Source organism: Schistocerca cancellata, chromosome 2 (assembly GCF_023864275.1).
Source record: "Schistocerca cancellata isolate TAMUIC-IGC-003103 chromosome 2, iqSchCanc2.1, whole genome shotgun sequence".
Classification (NCBI taxonomy): domain Eukaryota; kingdom Metazoa; phylum Arthropoda; class Insecta; order Orthoptera; family Acrididae; genus Schistocerca; species Schistocerca cancellata.
The window spans coordinates 744,316,568-744,329,538 of NC_064627.1; the positions used below are offsets into that span (position 1 = coordinate 744,316,568).

Consider the following 12,971-nt stretch of genomic DNA (forward strand, 5'->3'; position numbering starts at 1 on the left):
AAGCTGCCGAATTACCATTGACCTACTGGCGCGACTTACTGCTTTGTCGGTATGCCTGCCGGCTGTTGTCAATGCCCGACCACCTCTCTTATCAGTCCTTCTTCGCTGATTCTCTCGACCGTCAGTATGGGTTGTATGTGTCTGCCCTGCTGCCCCCTGGAGTCCGCTTTCGTCGCCTGCTTCGACAATTGGATTTTGCCCTCCCTACCACCTTCAGAGAGGGTGAGAGCCCGACACCACCTTGGCTCCAGGCTCCGGTTCATATTTATCTCAACCTCAGCTCGCTCCCGAAGGAGGGTACTCCGGCTGCAGTGTATTGCTCACGGTTTGTCAAATTTCGTGCGCGACTTGCCAGTCACACCTTTATTTACACTGATGGCTCCAAAACTGACGATAGTGTCGGCTGTGCCTTTGTCGTCGGGGCCGTCGCCTTTAAATACTGGCTCCTCGATCAGTGTTCCAGCTTTACGGCAGAGCTTTTTGCTCTCCATCAGGCCATTCAGTATGCCCGCCGCCACCACCATTCATCGTATGTACTCTGCTCTGATTCACTTAGTGCTCTTCAGAGCCTTGGAGCTCCATATCCGGTCCATCCCTTGGTGCAACGGATCCAGCAGTCCCTCCATTCTTTTGCTGAAGATGGCTCTCCTGTCAGCTTTCTGTGGGTTCCCGGCCATGTAGGAATGCCTGGGAATGAGGCTGTTGATGCTGCAGCCAAGGCTGCAGTCCTCGTGCCTCGGCCAGCCTCCCATTGTGTCCCGTCATCTGACATTAGTGGGGTTGTTTGTAAGAGGCTTGTGTCGTTGTGGTGGGATACTTGGTCATCACTTCAAGGAAACAAGCTCCGGGCAGTAAAACCATTCCCAACTGCTTGGACAACCTCCTCCCAACCATCTCGGCGAGAAGAGGTCCTTCTGACCAGGTTGCGGATTGGGCATTGCCGGTTTAGCCACCGCTACCTGCTCTCCGGTGACCCAGTCCCGCAGTGCCCTTGTGGTCATGCATTAAAAGTGCGCCATGTTTTATTGTCATGTCCCCGTTTTAGCCAATCTCGTGTTGTCCTGTCTCTGCCATCTACTTTACAGGATATTTTAGCTGATGACGCTCGAGCAGCTGCTCGTGTTCTTCGTTTCATTCTTTGACTGGCTTGTCCAAAGACGTCTAACTCTTTCACTTATTTTATCTGCATCTTTGTAAGAACTTTCTGGTGTCCAACCCCCCCCCCCCCCCTCCCCTTGAGTTTTACTAGATTCTATGTGCTCTAACAATGACCTCAGTAGTTGAGCACCCTTAAATCCCAAACAAAAAAAAAAAAAAAAAAACAAAAAACAAAAAAAACACACACACAATATGCCCATTCATCTTAACTTACATATATGTAAGTTAAGATGAATGGTCATAGGTCATAGGCAGAGGATGTATGCCAGCAACACACAATATCCTGTTGCAGAGCATGCTCTACAACATGACAGTCATGACCTCGGTGTGTATGTTACCACACATTCCATCTAGATTCTTCCCCTAGACAGCAGTTTCACAGAACTCTGCTGGTGGGAACTACTGTTGCAACATATCCTTGGTTCTTGCCACCCACCTGGCCTCAATTAACTTTAGTTTCTTCCATCTCAGCATTCCTTCACAGTAACTACATCGTTTTTGCTTTCTACATCTTTCATTTTCTATCATGTCTGTTTTGCACTTAGCTTTTCATTCTTATTAACTCATGCATGATGCTTTAGCAATAATCTCTGTCTTGCGTATTACCATTTCTTCCACCTTTAAGGTTTTCAAATCTTGTCTGGTGCAGTCCCCAACAATTAGTCTTTTCTTCTCATCTTGTCCGGTAAGTCTCCACTGTCCCGGAGTTCTGGGTGACTTTTCTGAACTCTATCCCTTTTCCCTTAATCTCTCTTTTCCTTCACCCCTCTGCCGTTCCATTCACCCCTTCTCCCGGAAGAGGGAGCCACTGGTTCCAAAAGCTTGCATACACAAAACCTATTTTTATACACTCCTGGAAATGGAAAAAAGAACACATTGACACCGGTGTGTCAGACCCACCATACTTGCTCCGGACACTGTGAGAGGGCTGTACAAGCAATGATCACACGCACGGCACAGCGGACACACCAGGAACCGCGGTGTTGGCCATCGAATGGCGCTAGCTGCGCAGCATTTGTGCACCGCCGCCGTCAGTGTCAGCCAGTTTGTCGTGGCATACGGAGCTCCATCGCAGTCTTTAACACTGGTAGCATGCCGCGACAGCGTGGACGTGAACCGTATGTGCAGTTGACGGACTTTGAGCGAGGGCGTATAGTGGGCATGCGGGAGGCCGGGTGGACGTACCGCCGAATTGCTCAACACGTGGGGCGTGAGGTCTCCACAGTACATCGATGTTGTCGCCAGTGGTCGGCGGAAGGTGCACGTGCCCGTCGACCTGGGACCGGACCGCAGCGACGCACGGATGCACGCCAAGACCGTAGGATCCTACGCAGTGCCGTAGGGGACCGCACCGCCACTTCCCAGCAAATTAGGGACACTGTTGCTCCTGGGGTATCGGCGAGGACCATTCGCAACCGTCTCCATGAAGCTGGGCTACGGTCCCGCACACCGTTAGGCCGTCTTCTGCTCACGCCCCAACATCGTGCAGCCCGCCTCCAGTGGTGTCGCGACAGGCGTGAATGGAGGGACGAATGGAGACGTGTCGTCTTCAGCGATGAGAGTCGCTTCTGCCTTGGTGCCAATGATGGTCGTATGCGTGTTTGGCACCGTGCAGGTGAGCGCCACAATCAGGACTGCATACGACTGAGGCACACAGGGCCAACACCCGGCATCATGGTGTGGGGAGCGATCTCCTACACTGGCCGTACACCACTGGTGATCGTCGAGGGGACACTGAATAGTGCACGGTACATCCAAACCGTCATCGAACCCATCGTTCTACCATTCCTAGACCGGCAAGGGAACTTGCTGTTCCAACAGGACAATGCACGTCCGCATGTATCCCGTGCCACCCAACGTGCTCTAGAAGGTGTAAGTCAACTACCCTGGCCAGCAAGATCTCCGGATCTGTCCCCCATTGAGCATGTTTGGGACTGGATGAAGCGTCGTCTCACGCGGTCTGCACGTCCAGCACGAACGCTGGTCCAACTGAGGCGCCAGGTGGAAATGGCATGGCAAGCCATTCCACAGGACTACATCCAGCATCTCTACGATCATCTCCATGGGAGAATAGCAGCCTGCATTGCTGCGAAAGGTGGATACACACTGTACTAGTGCCGACATTGTGCATGCTCTGTTGCCTGTGTCTATGTGCCTGTGGTTCTGTCAGTGTGATCATGTGATGTATCTGACCCCAGGAATGTGTCAATAAAGTTTCCCCTTCCTGGGACAATGAATTCACGGTGTTCTTATTTCAATTTCCAGGAGTGTATGTGTGTTCCTCTGCCACTGCTTGGTGAGTAGATTTTTTTTTATCCATCCAATTAATAATTGTCAAAAACTGATTATTTTGAGTAAATATCTAGGCATAACTTTGCAAAGTGATAGAAAATGGAACAAACATGTACAGATTGTAGTAGAGAAGGCAGATGGTCGATTTTTGTTTATTGGGAGAATTTTGGGAAAGTGTAGCTAATCTATAAAGGAGACCGCATATAGAACACTTATATGACCCATTCTCGAGTATTCCTGGTGAGTGGGACGCCCACCAGATCAGATTAATTTAAGGCATCGAAGCAGTTCCGAGACAAACTGCTAGATTAGTTACTGGTAGGTTTGATCAACAAGCAAGTATTATGGAGAATTAGGACTTGTATGGAGGCCTGTAGGCAGTCGTTTTTCTGTTGCTGTACGTGCAAGTGGAACAGCAAAGGAAATGACTAGTAGTGATACAAGATACCATCTGCCACGCACTGTATGATGTTTAGTGCAGTGTTTATGTATATGTAGAAATTAAAATTGGGTGTCTATTCTTAGAATCAATTTAAATTAACATTTATTTCACACATTTGAAAATTATTTTTCAGAATAGAAATAGCACTTTATTAGAAATCCCTTTAGTTTTATTTTAAATATTGGATATGTTCCAATTTTTGTTTCCTCTGGTAATTTATTGTGTTGTATGACACTAATTATGCTCTTCTGATAAGATGTTGTTCTGGAATTTGTTTAGTGTATATTTGATTTCCCTCTGGTACAATAGTTTCGTACATTTTCAGAATAGTTTGCCCATTTTCAAGAGGTAGTTTCTGGTGAACAAGATAGTTTCATAAATTAATAAGCATGGAACACTCAGAACATCCAGCTCAGTAAAGCAAAATTTACAGGACTCCATGTTTTTTTTGAAGGCCACAAATTTTTCTTAGAGCTCGATTTTGAATTCTAAAGACAATTATATGATGAGCTGTTTGTCCCCAGAAAATGATCCAATATTAGAGCAGTGAGTGAAACTATGCTAGTATGCCTGCAGTACGAATGTTTTGCTTGTTGTAGACTTTCCTGTTCTTAGCCCGTACCAAGTGGATGAGACTTTCTTAGACAAGTTCTTTATATGTGTGTACCATTTTTAGTCTTACTGAACTCACAGACCAAAAAAATTTCTCACATTTGTATTTTATGTTGGATCATTATTTAATCTTGCTTGAATAGACATTTGACTAGATAGTGGAAATAAAGTTGACATACACAGCTTTTTCAGTACTTACAATGAATGTGTTTTTGGTGAATCACTCTGAAAGTTGTGCCATAGAACTATCTGGTGTTGATTGCAAAGTTTCTGGGCTGGACCCATTGAGCAGTATGATGGTGTTATTGGCAAATAGGATAGTTCTTTGAAGAATTATGTAGTTAACAAAATTGTTCACATGGATGAAGAAGAATGGCAGTCCTATGCTTAAGCCCTGAGGTACACCATATTTTATTGTTTATTCGCTGGAAAGGGGAAGTGTTGTTTCTAATTCATTTCAAAGTGTTGAACTCGTGCTGAAGTGTTACCTACTGCCTGCAATTTGTTGGGTATGAATTCAACCAGCTATGTGCTACACCTGTTACTCCACTTCTTTCTAATTTTTCAAGCAGAATTTTATGGCTGAGGACATTGATGGCTTGCGAAAGGTCTAGAATCTAAGAATTCAAATATTTCTGTCTGTGTAGATTTAAGACTTTCTAGAAGTCACTGCATTAACTCCAACCAGACTGTGAACTATTGTTGGTCTCATGCCACTATTTATAGCCAATTGTGAGTCCAACTTTTGATGCGCACTACGCTCTTAGATGAGTGTAGTGGGCATTCGAATCAAACTCACAGTCTAGGTGGAATCCAGGCAGAAAATACACACAACAGCACAACTCACAGTACCTGAAGAAGATGAGTGATTCAGTTATCAGTATATTTTGCATAAAATGGAAACAACATTCCTTCTGCTGGGTGCCGGGGCACGTGGGTGTTAGGGGAAACGAACTGGCAGATGTGGCTGCCAAAGATGCATGTTCCCTCCCTCACGTTGTTGAATGAGCCGTCCCCCCTCCATGCTGTTACCTCCCTCCTGCGTTTTTGCGTTATGCGTCAGTGGGAAGAGGAGTGGCTGGCAGTCGGTGAAAATAAGCTGCGTCTGGTCAAGGCTACTACGCAGCCATGGCATACGTCCTACCAGTCATGCGGGCGGGATGAGGTTCTCCTCACTCGCCTCCGCATCGGGCACAGTCCCTTAACGCATGGTTTTTTACTTCGGCGGGAGGACCCCCCAATCTGCAGTTCTTGTGGCGTCCAGATTACTGTCCGCCACATTTTACTTGACTGTCTTTTATTCTCTGACCAGAGGGCGGTGGTTTCTTTGCCACCGGATTTGCCCTCTATTTTACAAGATGACGCAACGACTGTAGTTAAGGTCTTACTGTTTTGTGTCCTGTCCAATTTGTTGCCTCGGATTTTAGGGAGAGGGTTTTAATGTGCTGCTGGGTGACTGGCTCACCCAGGTTTTAGGTAAGAGGTCAGCCAGTCACGATTACCTCCTTGTTTCCCTTCGGTTTCTGTTCTCTTTTCCTTGTGTTTCCTTTCCTTTTTAGTGTGTTCCTTCTCCTCTTGTTTTGCCTCTGTATGTGAGGATTTGGAACTGTGTCAGGTCTGTGTCTTTTAGCCGTTCTCCTTGTTCGCTGTTTGTCTTAGTTAGTCCCTTCACTGCATGTGTTCCTATTTTTTATGCGTTTGGGCGCTGATGACCACGCTGTTTAGCGCCCGTAAACCTCAAACACACACACACACACACACACACACACACACACACACACACACACACACACACACGAAACAACATCTCGGCTAAACACTCAGAAATACATCACTGAAATAGTTCTCATTTTTGTCAAACAGTGTTGTCTTTTATTGTATACGCCTTAAATACTGATCCGGAACATATTTCTGAATTTGTTTATGATGATTGAACTTATAGCTGCAAAGGCTTGAACTTATAGCTGTTAACTTGATATCTGTAAGTCATAATTTACAGTTTTTTATCATTCTTGTATATCAGACATTTTGTGGTATTCCTCAGCATATTAAGATATATTCCTTTCTTTTTCATTTCAGAGTAATCTGCTGCTACTGCATAACAATGTTGGTCTGAGTGTGCAGCAAGGCTATAACACACTCTTAGGACAAAGGACAGGTTGTACACTGAATTGTTATAGAGTTTTCTCACACTTAGCACGCCAAGGATTTCGGCTTAAACGTCATGACGGACCGCTTTTCGTTCTCACAGACTATGAACGACGTATAGGTCTACAGAGTTATCTTTATCCCAGTAAGCGTAGCACTGTGAGCACGCAAGAGCAGCATAATGATCAAAATGGAGATTCCGCAAATGCTGAGTTCCATGAAAACACTATTAGACAAATCACTATGTCATCTGAAGGAAATGATGTTGAGATAGATATAAACCACATTAAAAAACAACATGCAGATATTTTATCAGAGAGCCATGTAAAAACTGAAACCATAATCCCACAGGTTTCTGAAGAAAAATCTACAGGTGATGATGTAATATGTAATATTGTTAAAAATGAAGATAGTGAGCTTCAAACAGCTCGTGGATTTGGATTTTACACAAATAACATAGTATCAGACAGTACAAGAGTTTCACCTGGTGTATCTGAGACTAATTTTAAAACTGAGAAGCAACAGCTAAGCAGTCCAAATCCTAAAGATGACTTCTCAGAGTCACACCAGAGAATTAAAAATAGTTCTGAAGTGTTTATTAGCAAAAAATCTGGTAATGGCAGATTGATTGAAGACAATATTCATAACATCAAACATGAACAAAGTACTGTTGATTTTTCACATGTAGCAGTAAATAATGAAGAAAATCATCATGAAAATAATGTTGTCATATGTGACATCGAAATGAAGGTAGAAAATGATTTGCAGGAGGATGTTGTAAAGCAAAGAGAGAGAATTATTTCAGGATCTACATCAACAGAGAGGTCATCAAAAGACATAATAAAAAAAGAGACTATTCATACAGAGAAGAACTGTGATATTTCAGTAGACAGAATGGACTCACCCAGCATTATTGAATCAGTAGAGGAAGTACATGAAGTAGACAAACATTTAAACACTAGAGAGCCACAAATCACACAGGAATCACATGAGTTAATAAAAAAGGAAGATGTAAAAATATCACATGAGGTATGTCTAATTAGTGACAGTAGTGTATCGGGGTTCAGTGATATCATTGTTGACCTTGAGGAACAAGAACAGAACAAAAATTATGGCAAAACATGCCAACCCACTCTTGTGAATTTAGTGAATTATCATGAAAACAAATTGTCTAGTTTTCAAAGTAAAATGAGAACTCCTCAAGAAGTAGTTATCGTGGATGAATTGCCAGTGCCACCAAGACCGAAAAAGAATGTAGGACAACCGTGTACTTCTAATAATTCTTTGAAGTGTGAGGTAGACATTACTGACATTAATTCAAAAAAAGAAAGTATAGCCTTAAGGACATTGAATCGGAAGACTGCTGGGGGCCAGAAGTCTTTCGTTAAGAAATCTCTGAAATGTGAAATAGACATAACCGATGTTAGTTCAGCAGAAGAAAGCATAGCCATCTGTCCGGACATCACTAGTAATAAAGAAGGGAATGATGATATATTATGTGTGGATCACAAACACAGATCAAAAAGGAAACGTCGTATTTCTCAAAGGAAATCATCTGTAAAGAGTGAAAAGTCGTATGTAGTTGATGTTGAAACTGATACTCTTATGCATTCAGATGATAAATTGGTTCCAAGAAAGGTAGCTAAGCGTGAAAAGCAAAAAGAAATGGGTGAAATAATAGTTGTCGATGATATCGACACCCAGTGTGAGAATGATGAAGCAGTTGTGTTGAAAGATGATGACCTGGAATTAGAATTGACCAGATTTTATGAAGAAATAACTCTCATTGATCTAACAGGTGAAGATTCCAGGACAAAAACTAGAACTGAAATTTTGGATATGTTTCCTAATTTTGCTGGTGTGAAGATTGCTACTGTTAGAGTTCCTCCATCTGATCTTTTACCAGAGAATGTGACACCGTCACAGGAGGAATATCAAATTGACCTGCAAAACCTACTCTCTGACCGGCCAGATTGGATTGTGCGCAGACGCCCACATAGAGGTAGAGATGCTCACCAACGATTTAGGCCCAGGAGGGGGTATTTCCGACGCCAGCAATATCGAGGATCACCTCACCATCATATGGCTGATGAGAGGCATTACATTGATCCACAGGTAATATCAGAAGAATTTTCTCGTAATGTTAGGATGGACTATGATGGGCAGTCGGTTTCTCGGAACTACTCTAATCCATACAACCATCCGGCACAAGAAAATATACCTTTTGCTGTGATTGATACTTCTGGAGATTTCTCACATGTAAGAAGGTTTGAACACCAACAAAGATTTTTTCAAGCGCGATCAAACAAACCATGGTATGAAAACACTTGGAACACAGGTCCACAAAGTGATGCCTTTATGCAGCATAGTGATTCACCTTCAGCTTCTCCTCAACATTATGAGCTTATGAATGTTGATAACAGATTTTCAGGACACCGGCACAATCAACAAAGGTTTGTATGTTTGATGTTTCAGCGTTTTTTTTCCAATTTTTTGATAATACTCTTACTAGGTTATGTTATTTGCGTAATTTCTTGACTGTAAAATGATTCATTGTCAGAACTGGATGCTAATTTGCAACTATGTCATTTCACCTTAATGATTATGATTTAGATATTGTACTAAAACATAATGTGTGGAAGCTGTTTCAGTCTGGCAGGAAGTTTCAAATAAGCACATATTCCACTGCAGAATGAAAATTAATTCTGGTAACAATCTTATGGGCTGCGTCGGAGCCATTTCTATGCAATATCCTTTCTTCCAGGAGTCCTAGACCTGCATCATATGTAGGAGAACTTCAGTGAAGTTTGGAAGGTTGGAGAAGAGGTACTGGTTTAAGCGAAGCTGTGAGTGCAGGTCATGACTCATGCTTGTATAGCTCATTTGGTAGAGTACTGGCCGGTGAAAGGTCCCAGGTTTTAACACTGATCTGATAAACAATTTTAATCCCCCTGTAAGTTCTAAAGGAATGCATATACTGCTGGAAATTATAGAAACTGTTATCACTAAATAACAAAGAAAAGTCCGTCAAAAAATTCAGGGTGTGACAACTGATGAAAACTGGAAATAAATACTAAGGAGCAACATAGAGCTCTATGAAAAGCCAAAAACTTTCTCAGACAATTAGGAAAAAATATACCACTTTCTTTGGACATATATCAGTAGATGTGATGCACATGTACAGCCAAACAAAGTATTACAATTTCAGAAAAAAATTGATGATTTACTCAAGTGAAAGAAGTTCTCAAATTGAGCATGTCAGTTAAGCATTGGTCCCCCCTGGCACTTTTGCAAGCAGTTATTCAGCTTGTTTATTGACAGAGTTCTCCTAAGGGATATCATTCCAAATTTTGTCCATTTGCTGCATTAGATCGTCAGAATTCCAAGCTGGTTGGAGGGCCCTGCACATAATGCCCCAGATGTTCTCATTTGGGGAGGGTCCCGTTGACCGTGGTGGGCAAGGTAGGATTTGTCAAGTACGAAGATAAGCAGTAGAAACTCTTACCATGTGCAGGCAGGCACTAGCTTGCCAAAATGTACGTCCAGGGTGGTTTTGCCGTGAAGGGCAAGAAAACAGGACATTGAGCATCGTTGACATGCCACTGTATTGTAAGGGTGCCACTAATGACAACCAAAGGTGTCCTGCTATGAAAAGGTCCCTCAGACCAGCACTCCTGCTTGTCAGGCTGTAAGGCGGGCGACAGTCAGGTTTGTATCCCACAGCTGTCTGCAGCATCTCCAGGCACTTCTTTACTGGTCATTGGGGCTCATTTGGAAGTGAGACTCATCACTGAGACAATTCTACTCCAATTGATAAGATTCCAGGCCAAAGACATGTCTGGAGATGCCCTGGTTAGTGGTAGGATACCATCCTGTCTGTCACCCGATTTGCAACCCGATGACCAGGAATGGTGGTCTGAGGTGCCATTCCTTTTCGTAGCAGGAGCCCTTTAGTTGTTACCCTGGCACCCTTATAGCACAACAGTATGTCGACGATACTCTACGCCCCATTTTGTTGCTCTTCATGGTAAGCCATCTTGGGCTTACATTTCAGCAAGATAATGCCCGCTCGCATGCGGTGAGAGTTTATACTGCTTTTCTTCATGTTTGCCAAACCCTATCTTGCTGGCAAGGTCGCCAGATCTCTCAACAATTAAGAATGTTTGAAGCATTATGTGCAGGGCCCTCCAACCAGCTCAGGATTTTGAGAATCTTAACATGCCAATTGGACAGAATCTGGCATGATATCTCTCAGGAGGACAGCCAACAACTGTATCAATCATTGCCAAGCCAAATAACTGCTTGCATACGATCCAGTGGTGGACCAACACATTATTGACTTGCTCCGTTTATGAACCTCTTTATCTTCAATAAAACATCCAGTTGTTCTCAAATTGTAGTAATTTGTTTGTCTGTACATGTACATCGCACCTACTGATTCCTGTCCCATTCAGATAATTTCTTCATGGTGTGTCATTGAATCTCAAAAACATGTAGAAGAAATGAATGATTGTGAAGATGTCCAAAACAGAGAAAACTCCTGAACCATAAATTAATTAACAACTTCAAGGGTTTTAAGAGAGAGAGAGAGAGAGAGAGAGAGAAAACAGAGAGCACAGTAAAATGTCCTCTGAGAAACAGGGGACACAGCTGGGTGAAAGAATGAAAAAGTTCTGGGAAGAAAGATAAAACATAAGTAACTGTTGTATATTGTCCATAGTTGGTTGGACTGAAAAAGAAATGAAAAAGTGCTTCCTGAACTTTCATTATAATGTTGTGGGTTGAGAAGCTAAAGATGGATAAAGGATGGGGAAAGAGGAAGAGGAAGAAGAAGAAGAAGAAGCTGTAGAAATATCCCAGAACTTGTACTGAAAAGCAGCCATAATGTCTTAAAGAATAGAAGCTGCAGTTGATGAATTTGAATGGAAAAGAGTAAAATTTTGGTAAAGTGAGCAGTAACTTCCAATTAAATAGTTATGAACAGGAGACTGCAAATGTAGAGAAATTATGTTAGAGACAGTAAAAATAGATAAAATGCCATTACCTGTACTAAATCACTTGGGGGCCACATATCTATGATTGATGTGGTGATACAATTTGTGTGCAACCATTTCCGATCTTTAAGGCTTTGGAGTGTTGGTTCAAAATGAGGAACTCTGATATGTTCAAAAGTGAAAAAAATTAACTTTCAAAACCATTACTTTCTCAGGGTCCTTACAACAAGTGAGTTTCTTTCATCTTGGGTATGAGTGACCTGCCCTTCCTTTCAAACCTTCCCCAACCTCTCCCTCCTTGCTCCCTTAGGAAGAAACTAATAGTTTCAAATGCTAGAACTAATTTTTAATTTTTAGATATATCTATATTCAGTACTGAAATTTTGTCTCCCAAAAGTAAATACTGACCTTTAATTCTGCTCAGTATAATTTTATAGTTTTCTCAAGTGAATTTTCCTTTTAATACAATTAAACAAATATTTATATACTTGGAATCAAGTAAAACACACACACATATATACACTACGTGATCAAAAGTATCCAGACACCCCCAAAAACATATTTTTTTTCTTATTAGGTGCATTGTGCTGCCACCTACTGCCAGGTAGTCCATATCAGCGACCTCAGTAGTAATTAGACATCGTGAGAGAGCAGAATGGGGCGCTCTGCAGAACTCACGGACTTCGAATGTGGCCAGGTGATTGGGTGTCACTTGTGTCGTACATCTGTATGCAAGATTTCCAAACTCCTAAACATCCCTAGGTTCAGGGAGACATCTATCCAGACCATCACACGGGAGTTCCAAACTTCATCAGGATCCAGTGCAAGTACTATGACAGTTAGGCGGGAGATGAGAAAACTTGGATTTCGTGGTTGAGCGGCTACTCATAAGCCACACATCACACCCGTTAATTCCAAATGTCGCCTTGCTTGGTGTAAGGAGCGTAAACATTGGACGATTGAATGGTGGAAAAACGTTATTGGGAGTGACGAATCGCGGTATATAATGTGGCGATCCGATGCAGGGTGTGGATACGGCAAATGCCTAGTGAACGTCATCTGCCAGCGTGTGTAGTGCAACAGTAAAATTTTGAGGCAGTGGTGTTATGATGTGGTCGTGTTTTTCGTGGAGAGGGCTTGCACCCCTTGTTATTTTTCCTTGGCTCTATAACAGCACAGGCCTACATTAATGTTTTAAGCACCTTCTTGCTTCCCACTGTTGAAGAGCAATTCGGGGATAGTGATTGCGTCTTTCAACATGATCGAGCACCTGTTCATATTGCACGGCCTGTGGCGGAGTGGTTACATGGCAATAACATCACTGT

The 12,971-nt window shown here is 42.7% G+C and overlaps 1 protein-coding gene across 2 annotated transcripts in view; it reads left to right on the forward strand.

Moving 5' to 3' along the window:
* Nucleotides 1-12,971, forward strand: part of LOC126162551 (uncharacterized) — a 157,022-nt gene that overhangs the window by 92,670 nt on the left and 51,381 nt on the right. For both annotated transcript variants that reach the window (XM_049919133.1, XM_049919134.1), the window contains exon 4: nt 6,584-9,105. In XM_049919133.1, the coding sequence (XP_049775090.1) occupies nt 6,584-9,105 (2,522 nt within the window). The remainder of the gene's footprint in view (nt 1-6,583; nt 9,106-12,971) is intronic.